Below are 25,496 nucleotides of genomic sequence, written 5' to 3'. Positions count from 1 at the left end.
GAATGTACTTTGCACATTGCTCTGTTACGAAACCGAACTTTTAGAAACTGAAAGTCTCAAACACATGATCTAATAACTCATGTATCGCAATCTTGCCTTCTCTGGAAATGTACGGCGACTTCGACGGATGCAACAATGTTTCGTCTGCGAAACAATTATCGTCCCGTTCAACGAGCGGATATTACACGCCAACGAACCTACGGATGGCTTCTCGAGAATATGCCGCGGATACAACTCCAAAGAGCACAGCATCGCAGCTGTTCTGGACAGCGACTGCTGCAGAAGCGGAAGCTTGGCGAGAGGAGGTAGGCAACCAGTGGGCGAACTGGTTATGATTGTACTCTCTCCAGTCGCGATTATCCTTCGTAGAAGCATCATTAGCATCTAGAAGTCATGAGCCGAGTGTTCGTTGGTTTCGCACACCGGCGTCATGAGTGCTCTACTTACAGGAGGCCAACTTGGATAGACATATTACATGCTGTTTCCTTGCTGTACGCTCAAGAGACGCGTTGTGTGTTGATGGTGCCAAGTGATTACGTCATCTGACTGTGTACATTGCCTGCGCTGGGCGTGTCTTTACGCCCTGCCCCTCACATCCCGCATTGTACGCAACTCATGTTGCAACCTCCGATTCACCCTTATTTCGAATGCTTCTCATACAGCCGCTGATGACTTGGTTGTTCCCAATCGCATAAAAGCTGTCGCACTGTCTCTGAGCGCCAGCAGGCACAAGTCCTCCATTTTTGACCATGGCTCTATCATGGTTGTCGTACACATGCATAGCTATCCTTCTTGCTACGGTATACATCAGGCAACGGCTTCGTGTCCGCTCATCTCAAGTCGAGCGCGACGTAGAAGCTGAGAAACCTGGTCGTCTGAGGTTTGACGATGGACTAACGGCTTCTGGACGACAGTTGAACGCCAAGCTCATCGCAGCCATCCCGCACATCGTTGTCACTTCGGAGAAAGCGACAGAGTTCAAAAGTTTGATGAACATGTATTGGGATCAGAAGGCTTGCGAGGTGTCGCCTGCATGTATTGTGCGGCCACGCAACGTATGGGAGCTGGCACAGGCCGTCAAAATTCTGAAACGCGAGTTTGATGTGAGAAACAATCGGGCTAAGGAAACGAAAGAAGAGTTGGAATCCATCTTTGCTATTAGGGGAGGAGGTCACTCTGCTGTTACTGGTGCGTCAAGCATCAAAGGTGGCGTTGTCATTGACCTATCGCTCTTCAATCAAGTCACCCCTGCCGAAGATGGACAGAGCGTTGTCGTCGGAGCCGGCTGCAAATGGATTGACGTATACTCAGCTCTTGAGAAGGAAGGTCTTGCAGTGGCTGGTGGAAGAAACTCCGCCGTTGGTGTTTCTGGTCTGACTCTTGGCGGAGGTCTCTCGTTCTTCTCTCCTCAGTACGGATTCGTGTGCAATAATGTCCTCACATTTGAGGTTGTATTGGCAGATGGATCTATTGTGAACGCCTCTGAGAAAGATAACCCTAAACTATGGCGCGCACTCAAAGGCGGAGGTAACAACTTCGGTGTCGTGACCAGCTTCACACTTCGCAGTTTCGCGTCAACGAATGTCTGGAGCGGGTTCCTCTACCTACTCCCATACAAAGCTCCAGATGTTCTTGCAGCGTTTCATTCTTTCGTCACGCGAACCTTGACCGGAGAGCTGCAACATCTATTCGACCCTCACGCCGCTGGGCCGCTGACGTGTTTTACATACCTCCAATCCCCTGGGATCCAAGCTATAGCAGTAAATCTCGTACATACCACCCCTGACTCTCAACAGAAGGGTTGGCCAGAGTCCTGGCGCAGTTCCGGCTTCAACAAACTATGGCGTTTGTGGAGTACGTTCAAAACTCGAAGCTTGGTCAGCGCTACAGACGAGTTGAGCGTTTTGAACCCCCCTGGACGACGCCAAGAGTTTGCCACTACGACCATCAAGAATGATCGAAAAACCTTGGATGCCGCTCACAAAGCATACCGTGATGCGATCCCGAAAATCAAGAAACATGCAGTCAAGGGTATGAGCTGGACTCTGGTCCTCCAGCCATGTCTACCTTCCTGGGCTAGGAAAGGCGATGCAAATCCGCTAGGCTTAGATGAAGGTTCCGATGAGCCTCTAGTAAACGTTCAATTTACAGTAAACTGGGCGCTGGAGGAGCACGATGACGTGGTGAGGAGTATCACCAGGGAGGCGATTGAACAGATTGATGCTTTTGCCGTAGAGCATGGAACGGGCCACCGGTACCGTTACTTGAACTATTGCGCAGCGTGGCAGAATCCTTTTCAAGGCTACGGAGAGGAAAACCTAAAGTTCTTGCGCAGTGTGAGCAAGGAGGTTGATCCTGAAGGTCTATTTCAAAGGGGCTGTAGCGGAGGGTTCAAGCTGGGGTAAAGAGATCGCTTGTGATATCACAAAGTGATTAAACGGTGTTGAACGATATGAAATTGCTACACGTGCTACATCGGCCGTCACAACACATCATCGTCTATCATCAACCATCATGTCGTGAGCGCCAATTACTCCAGGAACGCTTCCTCAGAGCCATCCGTACCGCTACAACTCCGCATTAGACCTTTTCAAAAACGCCGTCGCACCACTCCTGTACACCCTGGTAACACTGAGCTACTCATTTGATTTAATTATACGAGGCCAACGGCAATCGCAGCAAGTGCCCAGTCCATGAATCCAGCGTTCGTGTCGAGAATGTTGGTGTTGAACTCGGATAGAGTTGGGTAGAAGTTGGTGGCGTATCCAAATTCCATGGTGAATCCGTGAATCTTGTTGGCACCAGACTTGGCGTATGTGCGGCTAGCAGCATAGTCGTCTGAAGCACCAGAAGTAGCGTACAGGCCGACGGACTGCATCGAAGTGTAGGATCGTCCACCTACTGCTTTCACTGGGTGGAGTGTTAGTATGTCGTATGTCAGAAATCAGCCAAGTGTTACTTACTTGCAGCAGCGGTCTTGGCAGCAACGTTCTTGATGTTTGTGGCATCAGCCGAGGGAATGTACTCCTTGTACGTTGAGTCACCAATACGACCTCTCTTTCCATCGTATGCGCTGTTGAGGAAGTTCATTGTTGTGCTAGTGCTCTGCAGCTCATCATCACCCCAGTTGTAAAGGATGTCACCGGTAGCAGAGTGGATATCCATGAACCATCTGATGCCCGGGAATGAATCATAGATACTGACGTGGTTCTTGGTCTCTGACTCGGACGCAGCAGCCGAGCCGTAAAACGCTTCCGAGCTGGGTGAGGTGGACGCAGGAGATGTGGAGGGGTCGAAGTATTTCTTGAAGTTCCAGAGGAAGTCGAAGTTGCGGTTGATGTCAACACCGACGGAGGCGCCGCTGCTCCCGGATCGGGTGTTGCGGTTCTTGCGCCATAACGACCCAGAGGATTGGTCGTATGCGACACCATCTGGGTTGACGAGAGGGAAAAAGACAATACCAGCAGCCAGGACGCTCTTGACTTGGGCATTGGTGTAAGTCTTGCTACCGTACTTCAGGCCGGTTCCGGCCTTGTTTGCGGCCAAGAGGTCAGAGATCCAGTAGATGAGCTGATCGGGGCCTCCACGTTCGCGTGCGTGCATGCCAGCAGATAGATAGAGGCGGTACTTGGGTTTTTCTGTACCAGCGCCGACGGATCCAGCAGTTTGTGTAGCACCGTTGAAGGTCTTGTATGGGAGGGGGACGGTGCTGATGCCATATCCGTTGACAAGACCCTTGATGGCTGAGTTGATCTCGTTGACATTCATGATGCTGCTGAAAGTGGAGCCCGCAGCCTTGGTACCAAGACCAGCCGGTGTAACGGCACCACCCTGCCAGCGGTCGCCACTACCGATTGGAGCGTCGGCGGCCCTCTTAGTAAGATCTCGGCGATGGAGGTTGATCTCTTCAGAGTTCTCGTACTCCTTGGAAAGATACGCGATTTGATCCTCAGTCAACAGAGCATGAAGCTCGAAGTGGCCTTGCTCAGAGGGAACCGCCTTGGGCCTGCAGCCCAAATCGTAGGTGCCATTGTTAACAATGTCGAGGAAATGTGCTGGAGAAGGCGCCGTGAAGTGAACAGGCAGAAGACTACCGAGGACGGTAGTACTCTGAAGGACCAGAGCGGCGGTAAGAGCGTACTTCATCTTGAGACTGCTTGGAGCGAAGGAATATGGGGAAACGAAGGAATGGTCCGCTGGTGCCTACAGCATACTGTGAAACAACATTCATCTTATACATGACTTCCACTTCTGTGCAACGATCGACCTTCTCCTAATGGCCGGCAGGTGATACTCTAGCATAAACACGCCGGAGCGGTGATGGTGTCGCATACCGCTCATTGGCCGACTTCGCGAATTGCGCCGGGCGCTAACTTGATCTCCTTCTCCTTTCGTCTTGTCTCCGCTGAAACTCCTGATGCACCTGCCCGGGAGGATCAAGTAGATCCAGAGATGCATGGGCACTGGAACGAGCTGCCCTGTGTGATGTGCAGCACTAGATAAGATAGATTAACTGGTCTCGAAAAGCAAGTCCATTAGGGCAAAGGCTAAACGTGGCTGGTCAATCACTATCGACTCGCATCTTGGCGTTCCAGGGGAGGGAGGTGTCAGGACAAGTCTTCAGGGCGGCTTCACCGAGCATACGTGCTGGCAATGCGACTGACACTGTGGTGTTGTCCCTGGGTTACGAGGCAATGGGTAGCGTCGGGAACGGTCGGGTGCTCGGTCGCACAAGCCATGACAGACATGACCGCATCACAAGAATACCAAGCACCGTTTGCTGAGATGTACTGTACTTCACATACGTGCGACGCGTTGTTAGTGATGCAAGCATCCAAGCCTCGGTGGTGGAGCGGAAATGCGCGTACCCGCCGCCAAGAGTGGCCACGTGCTTCGGGCTTAGCCGGGAGAAATTGTCCGGTCGTTACGTCAACAAGCTTGAAATCACCCGCTCAAATGCATCATGCGATGTCTGCGAAACCATGTATGTATCTTCATCGATTGCTTGCTGGAAAAAGAACTGCGATGCGCTCGTCATCCTGAGAAAACTGTTCTCGTGCGGCGACAGAAAGCAGTATTGCTGGACACCGCCATGCTTGAGTTGCCCTATCATGTTTCAAGAATCGAATATGGCGCCATAGGCCGGAATTCCCCGCTTCTCCATGTCGTACACAATTTGCTGTGTAAATCGCTTGTTACTAATCACCAACACCGCTTCTGCACCACTCTCTTTATAGAGCGCGTATGTTAAGAGACTCATGTCAGGTTTACCAGACGTCCGGGTGTTGTAAAGCACGGCTTGTGGATCTCTTTCGCGGACAGCTTCAACCATGCCTTTCCCAAACGTGGTCTCGTGATTGGGTGCAGTCCATAGGATGCGCATGGCGATGTGTTGGTAGGGAAAGATGGAGAGGCATGGGCCAATGCCGGAGCCGGTGGCCACTACGACGACGCTTCTGAACAGTGTTGCGATGCGCAAAACACCAGATGTGGGGATGCCGCGTCTCCAGATATATCTTGGTGCGGTATCGATGAGATGGCCCGTGAAGTCTCCGGCTCGACTGACGATTACGGAGTAGCCCTTTCCATTAGGTTCGTTTGTGATGGTGGCAAATCCATGCCTATGTGTAGGTGTTTTAAGTCAGGAAAACGATCAAATGCAGTTCATACAGGGACATTTCTTACCAGTCACGGAGCGGGTGTTGCGCAAGGCGAACGCCCTTGCCTGGTGCTATCCTGGAGTCGAAGTGCAGGCGGATGGCATGCGAGGACAACACTTCAGAACGAACCGGTACGCGACGGAGGAACAGCCACGGGAAAATGATCGCACAGGTCGCGGCGGCAATCAGCCAGATCGAGGGGTTTCGTAAATATGCTTCTGAGGTCGATGGCGTGCGTCCACGGGCTATATCTCTGGTAGATAGTCCGACGAGTACCCAGTAGAGGATGAGCACTGTCCACCCACCAAAACGATGCAGAGCCTCCCAGATATCGTGGTGTCGGTTTCGGATAGCCGGGTACGACAGCGAAGTCATGGCGAGCAACAAGACCAGGATGAGGTAAGACAATACTGTCGGGGCTACTGAGATGACTCTCTCATCGACATCTTTCGCCATCTCGAGGCTCGCGCCGACCACAAAGATCACGAACCAGATGACAGCAGCGATGGCGCATCCCACATGTATGCCGCCAATGTGGAACACGTTTGCGCAGATTCTTCGTATCCCAAGCGGTACCCAAGTAGGGACGGATGAGAAGACAAAGAAGAGCAGGTTGATGATCGGTTCTGATCGTATCAAAATTGCAGCACAAAGATTCGATGCTGTGGCGTTTGCGACGGATGACAATGGGTACTCCCTGCTCTCGATGCCCTCATAGAGCAGCCAGCACGCAACACCAATGTTGACAAAGACGATCGGAAATAGGAACCAGCGGTATGCGATGAGACCACGATGCCGCAGCCAAGCCGTCACCTCTGAGCCCTTCGGCTCTGGTAGTCTGGCTGGTACATTGAGCGATGGGTCTTTTTCCACCAAGGAGCAATGTGCAAGACTCTTCAGTGCAGAAGTCTTCTCGAGATCGACATCTGGCAAACGTCGCATAGGCTCCTGAGGGATCGCAACCTTCTCGGGTAGCACTAAAGCATCCATGGCTGAATCTACTCTTGTATGCATCGGTTTCATACGCTTCACTTCTGACATCGGTGTGTTGCATGCTGCCGCGAGTGTCTTTAGTTGTGTCTTGTCGACCTTGCCGTTGGAGTTCAAAGGGATGTCGTCAACGCGCAGCCATCGCTCAGGTACGGAGTAGTAAGGAAGTTGCTTTCGAACAGAGTCATTAAGCTCTTGTTCATTGATGGAAGCGGAGGATGCGTAGAATCCGTGCAGTATACCGTCGATGACGAGAGCGGCAGCTCGTGTAATACCAGCGAATCTCTGCATATGAGATTAGCGATGATGAAAGGCCAGCAAGAACATACGCACCTCGATAGTAGCAGTAACACCGTCGAGTTCGACGCGGAATCCCTGCAATGGTCAGAACAACAATCAAAACTCTTCCCCGATGAGAGCCAACCTTGATTTTCACTTGGTCGTCCATTCGGCCGAATGAATCCAGAGTGCCATCTGATTTCCAGCATACGATGTTCCCAAAATTGTACATCTTGAAGCTGCGCCATAGTTAGCGAGGTCGAAAACTGCGAGATCTCCACTTACCCATCGTTGGAGAATACGTCTGGTTGGAATTTTTCCGCAGTCGTCAGAGGTAGGTTGATGTATCCCTTTGCGAGACCTGCGCCGCCCACCCAGAGTGTGCCCTTCTGGCCGACTGGCGCAAGTCTACCGACATCATCGAGAACGTAGCAAGAGACATTTGGTAGGGGTCGACCGATCGATAGAGGCGTGCCGACGACATGCTCTTGTGCAGAAAGCAAAAAGGTTTCCGTCGAGCCTAGTAGATTCCAGAAAGATCTACCTTGAGCCCAGTCATCAGCAAGACTATGTTATGGTCAGTACTAGTTCAAGTCAGGTCCTGCGACGTACTCACCCTTGCGGACACGCTTCTCCTGCTACAGCGATCGTCTTGACGTTCGGATAGTGTTGTTGATTATACTTTGCGAGAATAGAAGGAGTGCATATCAGAGTGTCAATCTACCGAGCTCGTTAGCGAGGTTCGTCAGCGGCAGTAGGTAGTTCCAGCTACCTGTTTCAGTGTTGCATCCCAGTCAGATCCTCGTAGATACAACGTCCCGCCGTTCATCAAGCACCCCAGCATCTCCCATGCCCCTGCAGTAACGATCAGCATATTTCGTGTACCATCGAAGATATTAAAACTCACCCATGGCGAAAGATATACTCAATACCTGTCCGACCTTTGAGCCAACGGTCATCCCCAGTCGACCCGGCTCCGAAAGGAGGGCGTTGGTCTTAGCGCCATGCTTGACATCTACGCCTTTGGGTACACCAGTGCTTCCTGCCACTGATTAGCGAAGCTTATAGCCGACGTAGAGGACACGAACCTGAAGTGTACATTGCGTACACACCATCGTCCGACGTGACAGGAATGCCTGGTCTACTGGCAGAGTAGAACGCTCCAGTGTTCATGCCTAGTTCGAGGACGATAGTGTTAAGAATGGCGAACTGCTTGACTCTATCCCAGTATTGGGGTAGACACAAAATGAAACGGGCTTCGGTGTCCTCGAATATGTGTCGCAAAGCTTCGTCAGATGCGACGCCACCATCGATTGGAACGTACTGGCATCCAGCCTTCATGACAGCAAAGAAGCCAATGAGCATCTCTATTGATCGTTGCACTACGACACACACTCGTTGTCTGGGTCGAAGTCCTGAGGCGATGAGGTGGTGTGCCAAACGGTTGGCAGCAAGATCCAGTTGCAGGTACGTGATGCTTTTGACTCCATGTATAGCAGCCACAGTACCTGGATGAGTATCTACGATACTCTCAAAGGCCTCATGCACTGTGTTATGGGAGACGGGAAGTATCGGGCCGCGCCCAAATCGAGAGACGAAACTCTGGTCCTCAACGGAGAGACCAGATACGTTTTCGAATAACGCATATGGTTCCATAGTATTGAATCAGCACTAATGGGAAGGGAGGAAGGAATTGGGAGACTATTCTTTGCACATACGATGGTGCGCTTACATACTAATGGAATGCTCAAGACGCGCGCTTGACAACTGATTTTGCAGGCATATGCCGAGCGGCAATACACACCGCGACCTTCGCAAACATAGCCTGCTAGTCTAAGTTTGCGGCCCACATCTGCAGTAGAGACCCGCATGATACAAAAGCATCCTGCTGGATGGGTTGTTACTGAATTCGTAATCTTCCGTGTCGATTTCAGCAAGGGCGCCCTTCCGTTTGACCCACCCCTACCACCTTCCAAGCACTGTCTATCCAGATCGCAATCCTTTCGGCTATCGAGTCGCTTGCTGACGTATGAGGAATGAATCCCAGCCTACGAAAGAAAACTGCATGTGAATGGACATGAGGAGCCATCTCGATCATGCAGTTGCATGACTACCTAGGTATGTCTCATTCTTACTCTAATCCGAGATAGCCGGAAGTTCTACCTTGAACTGCCTAGTAGATTAGCATGCGTATAAACTAATTCGAAGTTGTAGCGACAATATACCGCATCTTCGCTTGGCCTTGATCCCGCGTTATGCCAATCTAGTCGTCCCACCAGATCGAACCACTGCCAAGTTTCTACTGTATTGCTATGATTCATTGTTTGATTCATTTAAATTTAGAGACACCGTACTGGAAAGAGCGACAGAAGGATCAATTGAACGTCATCACTAAACAGAGTGAGGGCGAAGGCGTACGTTGCTTGGTTATTGCGTTGCAGTCTGACACGCATAGCGGCATGTGTACACGACAGACGACTGAACCGCTAGAACCCTCCGGACTTAGTTATCATGCAAAATCTCCACACATACTCCACCAGCAGCGTGGTAAGCGATACAGGGTCGTCGAGTGCATGGGTAGGTCGCCGACTACCAGATAGTAAATCGAATCAGAGCTGCCCATAAGCCTCAACGCACCCACCAAACCATGGCGTATCTGACTCCATGCTTTCGTTCCTTGCGTCAAGCAAGCCCACTTCGGAGGTTCGTTTCAATCATTGCACGAGATTGATGAATCATGTTCACAAGGAGAGTGGAATGGTAGTCACCGGAGTAGTGGGCATGCTCGTCCATCATTGTTCTAATGTCACCAATCAACGTAAAGAGCCATTGGATTCACGGTGAGAAAGGCGGGATCGAGCAGGGCTTGTCGAGCGCTCCCCACGAGAACGGCAAACAGCTGTAAACCGAGCCGTGCAAGCGTTTGGGACTTCGGGTCCTCGTTGCCGCAGGCACGGGCGTAAATCTGCGGATCTTAACCAATTGCATGGGTCTTTCCACATGGCGTTCGTATCGAGGACCCTGTATGAGCAAAAAGTAGAATCAGCAACGTGAGGTTCTTAAAGTGATGTGTCACACGGGTGGCACAGCAACTATGTGAACCATGCGAGAGCATGAGCACCACCCATCCTGGCGATCCCGTTCACTTACCGAGTCAGATCGATCTTCAGACATTTACCGTTAATCGGTTGTTAATCATACCGCTTACTCACTCAGCCACAAGCGGTGAGCCGTACACTTTAGGAAAGACATCAAGTCCATTGCATTTTTTTTATGTGTAAAGTACCAATGAACACGAGCCTCGGAGTGCACTTCATTGAGATTGGTCGAATCCGAAAACGCGGCTTCTAGATGCGATTGCAGATGCAGGATCAGTGCGATGGCGCGGGTCGACATATTGGGTGGCGCTAGCGGGCGGCCCGAGGACGTACGCGTTCGATCTGGCAGCGGGAAATCCATGGCGGCTTAGAAATGCCTCCACGAATAAGATTAGCATTATGGCCAGTACATCTGACGAATGATGTTCCTAAGGACGCCGAGGCTTACTCTCCTGATGACATCACCACATCGTCTGGTGCAGAGAGTTATTCCCGCTTGGATGAGGTTTGGAGTTGGTATGTGATATTGCTGCAACCTCGGCGCATGCAAACATCCAGCAATTATAAACGGCTAGCCTAAAGGCGCTGGTCAGGGCATGCGACAGCTTGGCCTAGTCCTGCCCGGGCGGGTAACAAACGCCAAAAAGGGCCCCACCCTTGCCAGGACCAGGAACGTGCTCAAACCTTCGAAGGTTTGACTAAATGTCTTCAACGAAATAGTGTTATCGATATCCCCACGCTTCTCGCCCAAAGATGTTCTGCCACGAAGCAAACACTGCCAGCTATGGACAGGTTCACCGGTAGTGATCAGCTAGCTGGATGGCTAACGACTTAATGTGACCGATAGGCCGCCGAAAGCAATACATGAAAATTGGTCGAACTCCAGCTACAGCTAAGAACGTCTTGTTTAGGTGCTATTGGCAGGTTGATGATAAGCTACGCCATTGATGGTTGTCGTCAGCGTCCCGTTCGCTTCAAGTATGTTCTTCATCACATCAATCCTCAACTGGAGCCCGCGCGTACCAGTTTTCTTGCTTCCAGTCGACGATCCCGTCTGCACAATGTCGGAATACCAATCGAGTCTCTGGTTCCAGACATTTGGAAACAGGACAGTCAGCTCGACGTCCTCCGAGCCGTTGATGGTGTGGTCGCCGTCATCAGAAAAATCTGTATAATTGGCCACGACGCGCTTAATAGAGCTTGGTTCGGGATGAACCGCGTCTCCAATAAGGCTGACCTCCGCAAATCCAGATACCTTACCACGGAGGGTATAGTTACCTGGCTTTAGCGTGGGCAGCGAAGGGACGTCAGTCCCCGGTGGGAATGGTGTTGCCCACGGTATGCGAGTAGACACCTTATAAACCGGGGCCGGCAGTGAGGGCTGGCGATCGCTCAGACGCGCGAGCATGACACGGTACTCACGCCGACCCTGCGCAGTGGAGGCGGGGCAAGGTAGTGGGTTGATGCCACCACAAGCCGGAGAGGTAACGATCGCTTGCCAATACACAATGCATGTACTATCCAAAGAAAAAGCCGGATCCGCTCGTCCATTCCAACTTGGGTCATCGATGCCCCCATCGCTTTTTTCGCCATTTCCGTTGACCTGCTGCCCGTAATACGACCCACGATCTCCATGGCGGTCTATCAAAATGGGTTGAAAGAAACGACGCTTCCCATTGTTTCGTGTAGACGCTGCGACTGCCACCGCGACAATGTCGATGAGAGGCGGGATACCTCGCATGCCGGACATCCACATCTGACGCTCGCTCGCTCGTGTATCTTGAGTGACAAACCATTGGTCGTCAGCAGAAAAGGCAATTGGATCAGCGTAGTCGGGGTGACTGGTTAGGCGACGAACTATACCAGTCTCGATATGAACTGCATATAGATCAATATTCGTTGACTCGGTGGGTGCACCGAGGTACAGTATTTCATCGCCAGATCCGCTGAAGCCTCTCAGCTCACCAATGTTGATTGATTCGGGCTGGAGCTTTAATTCACTACCATTGGCTGTGATAAAAGCCCGGCCCTTCGGATCGACGAGCAGGTCAACATCGACTAGATCATACCGAGGCACAGCAGGACCTGTTCCTGAAGTATGCGCGTTGAATTCCAGACGACCAAAGTAGGAAAACTGCCCAGCACCGTTCGTGAACGAACTCCAGCCAATGTGAACATCATCAGGGTGTATGCGCAGCTCTCGAGGAGCTCCATCCGACCAGTAAATTGGATATATGTGGATGTCGTCTGGCGTGCAGGCATCGCTGGCCAACTGCTTGCCATTGCAATCGAGGATATTATGGCCCCAGATTGCTTTGTCGCCGCTTCTGAACACATGTGGATAATCCCTCTGCGGATCCAGTTCTTTCGCATTCTTGGTCGGTACACCACACGTCAGACATTTCCACGGGTCGCCATTGCTGAAGTTTGTACCGTCCGTTCTGATGAGAATCAGTTGAACCCCATCGTAAATGCTTGCCGGGCTTGGAACCGCAGGCGCTCCAACGAAGGTCACTGTGACAATCACATTTTGGCCGTCCGGTGTAAAATCCCCAGCTTGGAACTTATCCGTAAGCTCTCGTGCAATGCAACCCGTCCGATGTGGGTTAAGCGCCGCTGTACATGCACCGACGTCTCTGCTTGCAGATACTGGAGGTAATGGAAGTTCGATGACGTCGATTGTTTCGGGCTTTGGAGGTTCTGGGATAGTTGGAGTAGCGTTCAAGACGGCTTGTTGGTTGTTGTTGATTGGACCGCTTGACAGGGGTAAGATGGCGCCTAAGGCTGCAGCACCTGCAAACACATGTAATAACGACATGGTGCGAGCAGTAACTCTGGCCATAGTAGTGGCTTGAGTGAACTGAGATGCAATGTGGACCATGCAGCGTTCGCTTTTTAAATGGATTATGCGATGTGAAGCTGACTAGGGAAGCTCTCTTATACGCTATACGATATACGCGTAAGCTTTGGCCCCGCGACCCTGCGACGTGGAATGCACGTAGCACCAGTGACCACAACGCGACGTACAGGCGTCCTGAGCTCGCCTTACCAGTAACTCCAAGATACTCAAGGATACAGCACACAAGCAGCGATGGATGCCTGTTCTGCCACTCTGTTGCTACCCTTGAAGGCTCATACTACCTAGGCAGGACCATGTCGAGACAGTTCGCACCACGAAGGCACAAGAAGGCACCGGATTTGTGACGGTACGGGCTGGCATGACAGTAACCTGTAGCGACACAAGCCATTCTCAACCTGCGCGGTTCTTACGACACCTGGACGAAAATGCGATACCAGACGAGAAACTTCGTCGTTACATTGAATGACTATCGGACAGAGCAAACAGGATATTCGAGTACCAGAAAGTCGTACTACAAGTTGCAAAAGAGGAACATGGAGTTGTTCATGTGGCCAGGAATACGGATGCAGGAAGGTATCGAAGGTATCGAAGCTCACCTCTGGTGTTTCATGCCCCTTTGTCCGTAGGTCCGGCCGCTGGACAAGAAGCTTGCGGGATCGAAAAAGTGTCAAAGTCGGTTACAGTCCCGTCGCTCCAAATTCGTAGATAAGGTATATTTGAGTGACCTTGTAAGGTCATGTTGGTCATGAGTCATAATGTGGTAAGGCGAGCTGCTTGATCGGGTGCCGCAACGCCCTTTTGCTGACTCACTCTGCGCAACCCAACCCTTCGCGGACGGACCTTGTTCGAACGAGCTTTCAACGTGCCAATGGCAGCTATACCTCCAGATTATGCCTGAAATCGTTCCAAACGGCGATGTTGTGAGGAGCAGGCTGTTCGCCGCTACCGTAATACGATCGTCGCAGGATCCACAACATGACCATGTCGCTACCAAAGTTGATCTGGATATGATGTGAAAATACTGTGACTCGACCGACCAGCGCTTCTACAAGACATATATAAGAGTCTCGCACCAATAGATCAGCATAACGAACTGAGCGTTACAGTCCATATCGATACCACCAAAGCTGCACTTACCTCGAGAGTAACAACAAACTTCTGGGAATTAATCGCAACCGATCACGGCCAACATACCATTCTCCCCGATTACGAACATCAACTCGAACGGTGCAAGATCTCCTCAATGTCTACCACTACCAACAAGTCCGAGCAAGCCGTCGCTTACGCCGCCTTGATCCTCGCTGACGAAAGCATCGCCATAACACCAGAAAAGCTCCAGATACTGCTCAGGGCTGCTGGTCTCGAGGACGTGGAGCCGATTTGGACCACACTCTTCGCCAACGCACTCAAGGACAAGAACGTCAAGGAAGTCTTGACCGCGGTCACGGCTGCGCCAGCCGGCCGCAACACCGTTGCCGATACCAAGGAAGATGGCAAGGTGTCTGGAGAGGATGGAAACGAAGAGAGAGACGGAGATGAAGGCATCGACATCGACGCAGATTCGGACGACGGCTCTGCCTTTGGCGACCTATTCGGCTAAGGAAACGGCAGCAGGGACAATGCAAATGATACAAGACGGTGTACCTTTTGCTCCATCATGGGCTCGAAGGATTACGAGAGTTTTGAGATACCACGTTAGATGTGATACAAACAAGGGAATCTTTCTCTCGACGAATTGGTCGCTTCTCCGGTGCTAGTGATGGGCTGTGCCACGCGTGACGTACCATGCTTATTGAATACTCATCATGAGTCTGGCGCGACGCGCCCACGGATTAATACCGCATTCCATTCCGGGGTTCGGTTTCGGTCTCGCAGTGCCACGATGACCATGACGCAGAGGGATGAGATACTTGCGAAAACTTGAAAAAAACCATGCGTTACTTGGCTATTGTGTCTGGCCCTGGAAGAAGACTTGCCAAGGTCTCAGTGTTGGGAGTGGAGATGCCTCCGTCTTAAATCCGACAGCGCGGTCAGCCGTCGATCACCAAGACAGCTAATTCGTGTTGCCAAGACTGAGACATTGGGACAGAACATCGGCGGCGATTTGAACAGAGTATGGTCAGGACGGAAGAAGGTGCTCGGCTGAGTAGGCTTCCCTTGCCTGTAGATGCTACCAGCACATCGTAGATAAAGGTATACTTGCTCGGCCTACCTGTCCTGTAGACCTTACATTGCGCCTGAACCCCCGATATTTTCCCGATGAATGGCATGCATTCGATCATCGCTTTCCGCGTACATTCCCGGCAGAACGCCATCCGACCCGAAAGCCACACCCAAGGAATTTCTCACCCCGCAAAAGCTTGGTAACGGTTGACTCGGGATCATACGACTAGATCCAAATTGCTCAAGAGCGTTGGATGAACGCAGGCACTGTGACGAGGGTTGACGAGAAGTATGGTAGCGTCATAAGGGACTCACTAGTTTTCGATACGGTGAACGCGAGGGTGCTGGCCTACGGAAGTATCGCGGAGTTCTTGTATAAATAATGCATACGATCGAAGAGCGTTTTGTGAACCGCCTTGACACACGATGCGGCATGGGGTGATAACGACGATAGGTGACTATCCTATAGCCCAGATCTTAACTGAAGCGTACCGGTTCTTTCCTTGATCGATCGACTTTGAGATCAAACACATCCAGTCGCTGATACCCACCTACGACATCGTGATATTGTTTTCCCTCAATGCAGTCGTCCAGGTTCATGTCGGCATACAATACACCTTCTTGATCTTGTAAAGCGTGCACGTACTCTTTTTCCGCGTCCTGGTAGGTAAAGCTACGCAACGGAGCGCCAGTGGGATCCAGGAAGAAGGTCGCAGCTCGGGGCATAGCGCGTAAAGTGTCGGCCACGACATCCGGCTGGCTTGCTCCGTCGATGATAGTCTTGATAGCGTCTTCAGCGAGATGGCCAGAGCACGCTACACCAAAGCACTTCGCTTCGAAGCAATGTGCTGCGGCGCGTGTCTTGTTCGCCGCTAGATTGTCGTAATTCGTCCCACGCGCAACGCTTGGACTAGATTGCTCATCACTATCGTCGGTGGATTGCGCGGTGTGTGAAGTTCTTGTCGGCCAAATTGCGGGCCAGGTCGAAATATGTACCTAACTCCGTAAGGCTCGAGCGCGATGGACAGAAGGAGAATCACGCACCTGCTCAGCCTGCGCAATCAACGAGTACCTTGCAAGCGCATTAGTGTTCTCGCCACAAATCAATGTGCCGATGCGACCGAATTGCGTGTCAGCCACACGCAGCCCATGGCCGTCACCGCTACTCCACGTAAGCTTCTCAAAGAAGGTAGGGACCAGCTTGCGATGGTGGACGAGGACTTCTCCTTCCGTCCCGATGAAGATATTCGAATTGTATAGGCAGCCGTTACTGTGCCGGGATCGTTCGCTGAAGCCGATGCTCACAAGGACGTTGTTCGATCGTGCCGCTTCACGTACCGCCTCCATTTCATCACCGTCAGCATAGATAGACTCCTGTACCATGCGCTGGAACAGTGTATGATTTTCCGTGGGCGCACGTAGAGCACTCCATATCGGAAAAGCAGAGATGTAGGTCTCGGGAAACACTACAAGGTTGGCCTTATTGGATCCCGCTTGCTTGATGAGTGATATGGCTTTATCGGTTGTTCGGCGTGCATTGAGAAAGATCGGCGATACATGGCATGCTGCCACGCGCAGAACGTTTGTCATGATGGACGGCTGGTCGTGGTCGCGAGCGAAATAAGAGTATAGTGTTCTTGACTGAGCGCCTGACCCCGCGTCTTCGGCGACTCCCCCGCACCTCTTGGAACCTTACACCCTGTCGACATTGCCGTCGTAAAGCTCTCCAGCTTTGCACTAGTGGATACGACAATTCCTCCGGTTAATCAATAACTTAAGCATTGCTGCGCCTTGAAGTATACATCGAGGCCGGCGCTACCGAGGTACCATTGAGCGTCACTGCATGGAAGGGTGTCAGACATGACTATGACGATAGCGTCGTGTAGAACTTCCATTGAACACCCTGGTAGCCTATATCAGTGCCAAGCCGAGTGGAATCAAGATACTTAACCGTTTAGCATGAGCTGTCAAGTTCTTCTCGTGGATACCTGGGTAGTCGTCGCGTCACTAGTCGGCTCTTTGCCACTGCTTTCTTGACGCAATCTCCCCTGTATCGAACTCATCAGAGAAGCGGGCTCCAGCACCTGGATATGTGCATGTCCTCCTATTCAGGCTACGTCAACACAGTCTTCCGCAGAAAGTGATAACGGGAGGCGGAGATCCGCCATATTCGCATTCGTGGATGTTCCTTCCCTTGCGGACGCTGCCGTGTCGACACCGGTCCTTCCGACTAGTCGTATGCATTAGCCCCGGCACTCAACGGTGGCTTAGGAGATTCGTGGTCGGTGTAGACAGAACAAATATCGGACACAACCTTGGAATGGCGTCGTGACCGTTACGCGCTACAGCACTAGCGCGTTCGCATCGCCCACCTGTCAACTGGTTTCAAACTGTTTGGGCCACTGTTTGGGCCACTGTTCCATCCTTCATCGTTCCTTGTCATCACGACCACCCCACTCGTGCATGTAGTCGCACGAAAATTTGACTGTACAGCAATCTAGAGCACTGTGCGACCGCGACGATACGCAAAAGTTTGTATTATAGCGCACTAGAGTCCATGTGTGCCCTCGGAGGTGCGATCCGATGGGGTAGGACCTTCCTCCAAATTTCAATACAGATAAACAGCTAAGATACCAAGACAATGAGTATCGTTTAGGAAGTCCAATATGCGCATGGCTCGTTCTAGTTCGTTGTTGTATGATCCCTCCGCGGCGATAACACATTCGCCTGTTGCAATCATGCCGAGTAACAGCAAAGCCGCCAACGACATCACCACGCGTACCAAAGAACGTAGTGGAGGCGCAGCGGAATGATGTTTTGCTGGCTTTGTCATCGAGCCCATAGAGCGGAATTCGTTTCACACAAGCCGGTGGGATAAGTGATGTTCCAGGTCCGGCAATGTGCCGGGCTACCTAGGAATCCCACGGCTGTGACCGAAAGCCACCTTCCACGTTTCGGTCTTGTCCCGGTACCTCAATTTCAGGAACTGTGCAGCCATTACCAATGTCCCGACCAATCAAGCTACCACAACAACACCGATGGATTCGAAATTCCGCGGTGGGTCACCCGCGTGCCTGGACTGACAATCCTGACATGAACCACATCGGCCCGATGCAGCTGCTGTGCCCAGTGCGTGCAATTCATGCAAAACAACACCCTGGTCGCAACCGCCTCTGGAGCTCTTGGCAACGCAGCAGGAGATAACCGTGCTCCACTCTGGACGTCTTGACAGGCTTGTTTATCAGATGAAGGGCCTTCACGGCCCTACTCCGATGACGCAAATGGTTTCGAAACCCAGTTTGGCAAGTAACGCCATGTGCGCTCTGGTTTTGCACAGATGGTGTACAGGCAAGGATTGGATGGCATGCAGGATTTTATCCCCAGAGTGGTTACATGCAAACTAGGCGCCGTCTTGCCCAGGTGCTGCTCCAATGTATGCCAGGCTTGACTGACGAAGTATAAGAGTCTTGGGAGCGTCCACCCGACTATCATTCACCCACAGTCGATCTTTTCTCCTCTCAGATACTATACCAGTAGTCGCTCAAGATGCGTTACTCACTCCTCGCTTTCGCTACTTGCGCTCTCGCAGCCCGGCCTTTCCTGAACGAACCAGACACTGGTATCGATGACCAGTTGGCTGGGTTCGTCGCCAATGGTACTCTGCCTCCTCTCAGCTCCCTGGTTGGTCTGCCAGACTTCCAGTGGGTTGGTCGTCAACACATGAACACCTCAGCCTACACATACTACCGCAACGGAGCGGCTGGCGAATGGTCGTACCGCAACAACCTGGAAGTCTTCTCCCGGTACCGATTGAGACCACGCGTCCTGCGTGATATTACCAACATCGAGGCTTCCATGCCCACGACCATCCTTGGCCACAACTTCTCAGCGCCGTTCTTCATCTCACCGTGTGCGCGTGGCGGATATGCCAACGCGGATGGCGAGCTTGGTCTCGTCAAGGGTGCTGGCGAGGGCAACATCCTCTACATGACCTCGCTCTACTCGTCAAAGAGCCTAGAGGATATCTACGCTGCTCGTCCCAACGGTTCAGAGCAAGTCCTGTTCCAACAAGTCTACCTTGATGGTGACATGAACGACACACAAGTTCTCTTCAAGAGGATCGAGAGCCTTGGTGCGAAGGCTATTGTCCTGACCGTCGACTCGCCCGGTGACGGTGTCAGGCACCGTGCTGCACGTTACGGTGTCGGTTCCGCAGACGTCAACCTGAGCCTTCTGACCTGGGATCTGTTCCAGCAGCTGTCCAACATGACCTCCCTGCCTATCATCCCCAAGGGTATCCAGACTGTTGAAGACGCCCGCGAAGCCGTCAAGCAGGGCGCAAAGGCCATTTTCCTCTCCAACCACGGCGGCCGCCAAACCGACACTTCGCCATCATCTCTTGAAGTTGCTCTGGAAATCTACAACGAAGACCCCGAGATCTTCCAGCAGATCGAAGTTTACGCTGACGGCGGTATCCGCTACGGAACTGATGTTCTCAAGCTCCTTTCTTTGGGTGTCAAGGCTGTCGGTCTGGGTAGGCCTTTCATGTACGCCAACATCTACGGTGCTGAGGGTGTCGCAAGGGCGACTGAGATGCTCAAGTACGAGCTCATCAACGACGCAGCCAACATTGGTGTAGCAGACCTGAAGAAGATTGGGCCTGAGCTGGTTAACTGGAAGACTCCTGCTGTCAGCTTCAGCGTTTAAACGGTGGTGAACGCCGTCTCTTGCTGCGCAAGAACTCAGATACCCATTTCCTTTCATTCCATTACATGTATATACTTTTCATCCACAATTCATCAAGAATTTTCTGCAACCCTACGTTCGCCATTGCCATCTGCTGTGCAATCTTGCATTTCCGAAACCTGTTGAGATCTAGAACGATCACCTAAGATTAAACGTGTGGGGCGTACTCGTTGAGATTGATGTCTTTATTAGATGAAACGTTGTCGGTAGGGTGAACATAACATACTGTTGCTTTGCGATTTGGACACACTGTTCCTGACGCGTAGAAACACTCCTAGCCAAAAACACGCTAGCCGCTAGCGCGACACGCTCCTTCCCGCGGTGCGATCTTCCGGCTCCTGGCATCTCTGCAACCCACAACGTCATTGATCTATATCATGTCCATCGAGCTAAGAGCGCAGGGCTGCCTCTAACAATTCTCAGTAGTTTACGTTACGACAAGAACGTGTTCAGGGTTTCTGGTCTCGTCATAACTGTGACCCCTCATCCGATACCTTATCGTACGCCTTATCAGCAACGTATAGGGCGCATAACGATGACCATGACGATGCGATGCCTCTTCAGCCCTCTTGTCGGCGATGCCACGCTTGATCGAGCTATCTTAGGTAATTAAATCTTCGGCGCTAGACATTGAAAGGCAGGTGTATGCCGGAAGCAACAACGTCGTACACTAACGATTTTCTTCGTGCATCACGTATACCTTCAACAACGAAGGCCCTACCTCAAGACTGTTCCCTCATCAATCCTAGTTGAGCAAAGTTGCTGCCATATCGTGTGTTGAACGTCGAACATCCATCTTCCATTTGACTTGGGCAAGTCGCAATTAGGCGAACCAAGCCATGGTGCATGCGACCAAGGACCAGGAGCCACAAGCGACGGCTAGAACTCTGACACAAGGCGCCGCTATCAGTGACCAAGTGAACAGCTCTGTCGGATCACATGGCAACGATATAGTCATCAGCTACCGTGGTGGTATCATCGAGAACACGCACGATGTACACGCTGCCGTTGTTGACGCATCTGGCAAACTCATTTACACAATCGGCAACCATCAGAGAATGACACTGGCACGATCCTCTACGAAACCGACCCAGACACTCGCCATTCTGGAAACTGGGGCTGCAGAACGATTCAACTACGACGATGCCGATGTAGCACTCATGTGTGCTTCACACAGTAGCGAACCGCGACACGTTGAACGAGCACGTGCGATGCTGGAGAAAACGGGAGAAAAGGAAGAGATTCTTACGTGCGGCGGACACCCAGCTCAGAACCCCATGGTCAATCGTGCATGGATCAAGGAAGACTATACGCCGACTGCCCTCGACAATAACTGCTCTGGGAAACATGTTGGCATGGTAGCAGGCGCTCTGTCTCTCGGCGCTTCGGCTCACGAATACTATTTTCCCGGACATCCAATGCAGCAACGCGTATACCGAGCCGTAGAAGACCTGAGCGGGCTTGGAGAAAACGAAGTGCTTTGGACTGTGGATGGATGTAACCTTCCAACCCCGGCAATGCCTCTTCCAAACTTTGCGCTTATGTTCGCAAGACTTGCTGATGCCGCTGATTGCTTCGACAACACCAAGACGAAACCAGTGGATCAACGAACGCAACATTTAGCTCGTATACATAAATCGATGGCTGGTTACCATGGACTGGTAGCTGGCGAAGGTCGATTCGATACGGCGCTCATGGCAGCCTATGGTGGACAGATTGTGGGAAAGATTGGAGCGGACGCCTGTTATGGTGTCGCTATTCGCGCACCAAATGACGCTAACACGACTGAGGCAAGTCACGGCGCTATTGGTATCGCTGTCAAGGTTGAAGATGGCAATCTGGATGTCCTGTATGCTGCCGTTATGGAGATTCTAGAGCGACTGAAGATTGGCACGAGTGAAGTGAGAAAGTCACTGGATGGTTGGCGATTTCCGAAGATCGTCAACACTGCTGGGGCTGTCACAGGTGGTTACAAGCATTGCTTCAAGGTGCGAAACACGGCGTAGCAGCAGCTGACTCAGGAGTGTGTCGGCAAGGGAACATTTTTGCAGTTTGCCCGGAAGGTGCTCGTTTTCACATGCCTTGAGTCCAATAGAGTAAACCGACAGGCTTTCGCAGTTATTTATCGCACGAACAAGCTCTTCATACCCACGGACGCAATTGGAGGCTACTTTTAGGTAGGTGAAGTCTATTTCTATCGAGCTTTGTCTGGTTAATCTATACTCTATACGTACATAAGAATTCCTCTATACCTTTGACCTGACTCCAGAAACCTGTAATCATTACAAACCCAGATGAATGTGGGTAAGTCCCTTCAATTCCTTGCCGTAGAGCTGATCGGCACGCCCCTAAACCATCCCAGGAGCTGTTTTGTGAAAGGTACCATGGGGTCAAGGATTTCGTCCAGACCCATGTCCGGCAAACCACTCCAGCTAGTCATTTTCGAAAGTATGGAGGCCACGTCTCTGGAGAAACTGGCGATGGTGAAATCAAGTTCCTTGACAGCAGGTCTTTTGAACCATGACACAATTTCCTGGTGCTTTCTCTGCCGAAGCAATCGTGCCTTCCTCTTAATGGGCAGTGGTAAACTTGAGAATTTGGCTTCTATCGCATTCTCATCTCCCTCAAGATCGGTAATCTCGCGGAACTCGACAAGTGCTTTGACGCATCCCAGCCATCTATCTAAAGCGATCCTATGCTTTTCATAGGAGTCTCCAAGCTTTCTACGGAGGCCCTGAGCATCGTTGATGGCTATGGTGTCGATAAGTCCGGTCATCCGCCTGATAGCAGTAAGGCTGTGGCACCCCGGGTTGCGCGGCGATAAAAGATCATGAAGACATATGCTCAGCTCATTTCGGTCAGCCTTAAGCTGGGTCACCAATAGGTTCATATTTGCGTCAGCACTGCTTTGGACCGACCGCTCACTACGAGTTCCCGTTCTTGTGCGGCGCGGAGTCGTGCGGCATGGAGTTGTCAATCGCATGGTCTCCCTAGCCGATCCTTTTCTTCCACTCCGTGCAGAACGTGGCACTATTTCTCTCTTGTCTAGCAGTTGACTTCGTGTTCTGCTGGTCGTCTTGGATGGCTCAGTATGCTGGGGTTTTCGTGCGGGTATCACAACCGCGACAGCAGTCCGCTTCTTGTGCCGATTTTCTGGAGTATACTCTGTATTATGAGTCTTTTTCGGTTTCTTTGACTGTGGTTTACGAGCAATATCAAGTTGTACAGCAGGCTTGGATCTTCTCCGACGTTTGGCTGGGTCGTCAAAGACCAACGCAATGAGCTCATCGGAACTTGTGGAACCATACGATGAAGCCAAGACGGTACTGCGAGTACGCTTGGTCGGTTTCACACGGATTGCCTCCATGGGGCTAGAAAAATCTGTTGATGACTTCACAACTTCTTTCTGGGAAGTCTTTCCTTCACGAAGATTATCTTCGGCCTTCCGACAGGCGCGCTGGACGGTCCATGCAGACACTAGCAGCCTTATTCTGCAACCAACGATGTTAACATTTATAAGCGATAATGACTTAGATTAACATACTTGCGTTCATCACTTGGATGTTCGTAGATCAGGTGCCTCAGATATTTATCCTCTGCAACCTGAGCATGCCCCTTGATTTTGGAAGGTGCGGTTGTTGTATCGAGAGAAAGAACGAAGGGTACCTCTCTTCCATTGTTCCAGATCTCCGGACCGTAGCTGACGAGACAGTCTCTTGCGATTTCGTCCAGGCAGATGTCCCGTCGTCTCAGTGCCTCGCGTATGGCTCTCCTTGAATTATATGTCGCTACAATCGTGTTGACCTTCTGGTTTGTCGCGTCCCACAACTTACGAAGCGCGGGTACTGACTCAAAGTTCGGCCTGCCTGGCTTGTTCGGGTTCTTGAAATCTTTCTCCAGTCCCAGGCGGGACAAGTATAATCCAGTCTTGGTCGTTCCATTGGTGCACTCCTTGATCAGAGAGTCACCTGTCGACATGGTACAGTTGTAGCAATATCTTGTTGCTTCTAGTTTCATACGTTAGTCAGATAATGCTTTCTCCGCTTGTGTACAGACTGCCAGTTACCACCAAGATAGAGGAAGATTTACCTTTCGTTTCTACCGCTCCTAGTGAGGCTAAGTTGTATTGAGAACAACAAAGATTAGGAAGACAGCACAGGTACTGTATGGTAAGACATTGATTGGAGTAAGTTCTAGCGTCGTGCTACAAGGCTGATGTGCAAATAGGAAGTTATCTTCAATAATTTATAAGGACATAACAAAAGCCCCAGGCTGCTACGCCTTGCATGCCAAGAAGGACCCTTACATATTTACACCGAAAGGCCCGGAGGCACCCCGACGAGGTGGTCGAGGCATACACAAACCTTAGGAGCTTCTTACCCTCTAGTCGTATGATCCGCCTCCCCGGTCACCTCCAATCATTAGCGTATGCGGTGCTGGAATAGCAACTCTCGGGGTAAGAATTGATTACACATCCTAGTATCGGCTAGTTTGCCTCGAATATTGAGCCGTTTAGGTGGGGGAAGTGGGTACTTAGCTTAGAGATCTAATCTTGGGGAACGTTGCCCGGCAAAGGGATTACTCGAAGTGTACTACTGTCAAGAGGTCCTCCACACTCACTTACCGTTCGGCGATACTGATTGGAACGACGTTGAGCTGCAAGAAAGTGGCCGTGCACTACGCATCAGACCCAATTCTAGTCTAAGAACCTCTTCCCCCTGCCACGTGGAGTCCCTGTCGTTCCTTGCACTATTTCCTGTCTTCGCTTGACAGACGAGGAATTCTGTGGAAGTTCCACTGCTCTTCATGCATGTTGGCTACGCCGCGCGGGTATACCCAGGCCGCTGCGGCATCCCCATGCCTTCGGTATGATCTCACAAACTGTCGGAACTCGTTGTATCCTGCGTAGACACGCCAGGTCGAGGAGCCGCGGGTGATCCTCGTACTAGAGCAAGCAATAGGTCACTTCGTACAAACCATTTCCAAACTAGATTAGGAAGATACGGAAGAATAGGCAGCAATCTGGGCAAGGCGGATCCCCTGGAAAAAAGTAAAAAGCAAAAACACGGGCATTTGACACATGCAAGTCGTACCATCCTAGCGCGGCATCATGGCATGTTGAAATGAGACTGCGGATGTGACGAAGGCGGAACCACAGCTCAATCACACGCTAGCTAACGAGACTGCGTGATGTGACGGCCGTTACGACCACCGGTGAGACTGGAATTGCTCCCTGAGAGTGTATGTGGCTGAGGCGATCACCACCAAGCTAACCGTACCAGCTCTAGAGGCAACCACGCCGCAATCCTTCATCCTGACCCAGCCGGTCGATCGGCCAGTAACGTCTGACAGCCCCTTTCCTTCGGCACGTTTTGTAATTCGGGTCGGCTTGTCGAATAACACCCTGTTGGCGGCACACATTGCCGGGGCCGGTCAGAGATAGTGAAATCAGGGGTGGAGACTGCTCAATTTGGTGGCGTCGCAAGCAATCTGAGAATTCAAGACAGGAAGTTTTCGATTCGATCTCCGATGAAAATGAGGAGGTGAGCAAGCTTCATACCTCAAGAATGCAGTAGATTCCAGTTGTGGGAGGCAATAACTGAGAAGTACGTCTACCTGCGCAGCCATGGATGTTCGTCCATCGAAGAAGATAGATAAGCTGCTGTGACTAATTACTATTTATGAATATTTAGAAGGGTA

General features: G+C 51.4%; 9 protein-coding genes across 9 annotated transcripts; 4 read left to right on the top strand and 5 right to left on the bottom strand.

The window, feature by feature from the left end:
• Positions 1 to 749: 749 nt before the first annotated feature.
• On the top strand, positions 750 to 2,405 carry AA0111_g1249 (hypothetical protein; the record flags this gene model as incomplete). The annotated part of the gene is made up of 1 exon (XM_028646475.1): positions 750 to 2,405. The coding sequence occupies one exon, from the start codon at positions 750 to 752 to the stop codon at positions 2,403 to 2,405; it is 1,656 nt and encodes a 551-aa protein (XP_028511252.1).
• Positions 2,406 to 2,653: 248 nt separating this feature from the next.
• On the bottom strand, positions 2,654 to 4,146 carry AA0111_g1248 (hypothetical protein; the record flags this gene model as incomplete). The annotated part of the gene is made up of 2 exons (XM_028646464.1): positions 2,654 to 2,910; positions 2,964 to 4,146. 2 exons carry the CDS (start codon positions 4,144 to 4,146, stop codon positions 2,654 to 2,656), a joined length of 1,440 nt encoding a protein of 479 aa, XP_028511253.1.
• A 970-nt stretch (positions 4,147 to 5,116) lies between these two features.
• Positions 5,117 to 8,585, bottom strand: AA0111_g1247 (hypothetical protein; the record flags this gene model as incomplete). The annotated part of the gene is made up of 9 exons (XM_028646452.1): positions 5,117 to 5,621; positions 5,686 to 6,935; positions 6,984 to 7,025; positions 7,075 to 7,168; positions 7,215 to 7,496; positions 7,546 to 7,649; positions 7,702 to 7,784; positions 7,837 to 7,971; positions 8,018 to 8,585. 9 exons carry the CDS (start codon positions 8,583 to 8,585, stop codon positions 5,117 to 5,119), a joined length of 3,063 nt encoding a protein of 1,020 aa, XP_028511254.1.
• Positions 8,586 to 10,934: 2,349 nt separating this feature from the next.
• On the bottom strand, positions 10,935 to 12,845 carry AA0111_g1246 (hypothetical protein; the record flags this gene model as incomplete). The annotated part of the gene is made up of 1 exon (XM_028646441.1): positions 10,935 to 12,845. One exon carries the CDS (start codon positions 12,843 to 12,845, stop codon positions 10,935 to 10,937), a length of 1,911 nt encoding a protein of 636 aa, XP_028511255.1.
• Positions 12,846 to 14,130: 1,285 nt separating this feature from the next.
• Positions 14,131 to 14,487, top strand: AA0111_g1245 (hypothetical protein; the record flags this gene model as incomplete). Its single annotated transcript, XM_028646430.1, has 1 exon — positions 14,131 to 14,487. One exon carries the CDS (start codon positions 14,131 to 14,133, stop codon positions 14,485 to 14,487), a length of 357 nt encoding a protein of 118 aa, XP_028511256.1.
• A 1,040-nt stretch (positions 14,488 to 15,527) lies between these two features.
• Positions 15,528 to 16,640, bottom strand: AA0111_g1244 (hypothetical protein; the record flags this gene model as incomplete). Its single annotated transcript, XM_028646419.1, has 2 exons — positions 15,528 to 16,046; positions 16,095 to 16,640. The coding sequence occupies 2 exons, from the start codon at positions 16,638 to 16,640 to the stop codon at positions 15,528 to 15,530; spliced, it is 1,065 nt and encodes a 354-aa protein (XP_028511257.1).
• Positions 16,641 to 18,596: 1,956 nt separating this feature from the next.
• On the top strand, positions 18,597 to 19,757 carry AA0111_g1243 (hypothetical protein; the record flags this gene model as incomplete). The annotated part of the gene is made up of 1 exon (XM_028646408.1): positions 18,597 to 19,757. The coding sequence occupies one exon, from the start codon at positions 18,597 to 18,599 to the stop codon at positions 19,755 to 19,757; it is 1,161 nt and encodes a 386-aa protein (XP_028511258.1).
• Positions 19,758 to 20,635: 878 nt separating this feature from the next.
• AA0111_g1242 (hypothetical protein) lies at positions 20,636 to 21,802 on the top strand (the record flags this gene model as incomplete). The annotated part of the gene is made up of 1 exon (XM_028646397.1): positions 20,636 to 21,802. One exon carries the CDS (start codon positions 20,636 to 20,638, stop codon positions 21,800 to 21,802), a length of 1,167 nt encoding a protein of 388 aa, XP_028511259.1.
• A 308-nt stretch (positions 21,803 to 22,110) lies between these two features.
• Positions 22,111 to 23,774, bottom strand: AA0111_g1241 (hypothetical protein; the record flags this gene model as incomplete). The annotated part of the gene is made up of 2 exons (XM_028646386.1): positions 22,111 to 23,287; positions 23,341 to 23,774. The coding sequence occupies 2 exons, from the start codon at positions 23,772 to 23,774 to the stop codon at positions 22,111 to 22,113; spliced, it is 1,611 nt and encodes a 536-aa protein (XP_028511260.1).
• Between the last annotated feature and the right edge of the window lie 1,722 nt (positions 23,775 to 25,496).

Source organism: Alternaria arborescens, assembly GCF_004154835.1.
Source record: "Alternaria arborescens strain FERA 675 chromosome Unknown contig_2, whole genome shotgun sequence".
Taxonomy (NCBI): Eukaryota; Fungi; Ascomycota; class Dothideomycetes; order Pleosporales; family Pleosporaceae; genus Alternaria; species Alternaria arborescens.
This window is presented reverse-complemented; position numbering and strand designations above follow the sequence as displayed.